The sequence below is a fragment of the Myotis lucifugus genome, unplaced genomic scaffold (genome assembly GCF_000147115.1).
Source record: "Myotis lucifugus unplaced genomic scaffold, Myoluc2.0 scaffold_297, whole genome shotgun sequence".
In the NCBI taxonomy this organism is placed as follows: Eukaryota; Metazoa; Chordata; class Mammalia; order Chiroptera; family Vespertilionidae; genus Myotis; species Myotis lucifugus.
In genome coordinates, this window is record NW_005871345.1 from 1,266,243 (window position 1) to 1,267,611 (window position 1,369).

The following is a 1,369-nucleotide window of genomic DNA, read 5'->3' on the forward strand; positions in this document are numbered from 1 at the left end:
CTTCAGATTTGAGTACAGCTTCGGAGGCCTGAGTATCACTTTGCTGCGCCTGCACAGAAGTAGGTGCCTGAGTGACTGGGCTGGGAGTCTGTGATGTACAGGGAGCTGTTCTGCTTTTTTTCATCCAATGTGGCGGTTATTTTGTCAAGACTCTCTTCTCCACTTTTTCTTAATATCAACAAGAAGACGGGACCTTCACCATGCTTCTGCCAGTACCAGTGCAGGGAATACAAAGGCTGTGAGGATTTACACTCGATGGTAACCTCTTCACCCTCTTGAATGATCAAGGACTGAGGACTCTGCTGCATTTCTTGGCTTCTCACACCTGATCAGAAAAACAATTCAAGGACACAGGAAACCCACATGAGATGCTCAGTCTCATAAAAGGAAGGACAATTTTCTTTCCTCCTTCCTTACTCAAAACATAAACAGCCCCACATAATTATAGAATATGTATGGTTTTCATAAGAGCCCTCCCCAGGTCAGAAAGACAACCCCATTTCTGCCCTCAGGCTGCTGTCACCATGATAAGCCTCTCCTAGGCTGACCGGGTACTCACAAGCCAATCGCCACAACAGAGTGCCTAAAAGCACGTTCAGGAGAGTATCCATCCCTTGGCTCCCCAGCAAATCCAACAGACCGTGTCCGATTCTGCATGGGCTTCCTCAGCAGGAATTACTTTGAGCTCAGAGCGAGGTCTGTTGCAGTTGTGTCTAGAATACTGAAACTTAGGGGGACAGCCAATCAGAGACATCACAGCCCTTTCACCCTGTACAGAGAACCATGTACATCTAGAATACTTTTAAAACAGTGCCCTCCTCTGGCCAGGCTGAGAAATGATTAAAATTTGGGCGTTCTTGAATAAGTTTCCATCCAATATATGTCTCTTTTTTTTTGGTTGAAGGAAAGGCCTATCAATATACTGTATTAGAGTACAGAATTACTCCATGATTCAGAGAAAAAGAAAAATCAAGGGAAAAATAGTTAACATTTTATTATACCATTTGCTTCTTCAGATCACTTTCAGTGCATATCAGTGCCTTCAAGATAATGTACAAGCATCTTATAATGGCTCAAAATTATTTTTACAAAGTGATGTCTGCATATTGTTCTAGTTTTATGTTTTCGGTTGCCCATTTTGAGTTGTATTCTCCAGCCATTTTGAATTAGCTTAGTGTCATTCTCTTACACTAAATCTTGACTATACCTTTGCGCATTCTGTTTCTGTTTTCCTATAATATTTTTTCCTGACTCTATTTTTCACTAACTCTATTGTGAGTCTAACTTAGATATCACCCTTTTTAGGTAGCCTTCCCTTTTATTCTGTTTCCAGTTTAGATGTCTCTATTAGATGGTCATGGTTCACTTT

General features: G+C 41.4%; 1 gene segment (V, D, J or C); it reads right to left on the reverse strand.

Moving 5' to 3' along the window:
- Positions 1-35: 35 nt before the first annotated feature.
- On the reverse strand, positions 36-611 carry LOC106699054. The segment is given in 2 exon segments: positions 36-325; positions 560-611. Coding segments are annotated over 2 exon segments (342 nt in total).
- Between the last annotated feature and the right edge of the window lie 758 nt (positions 612-1,369).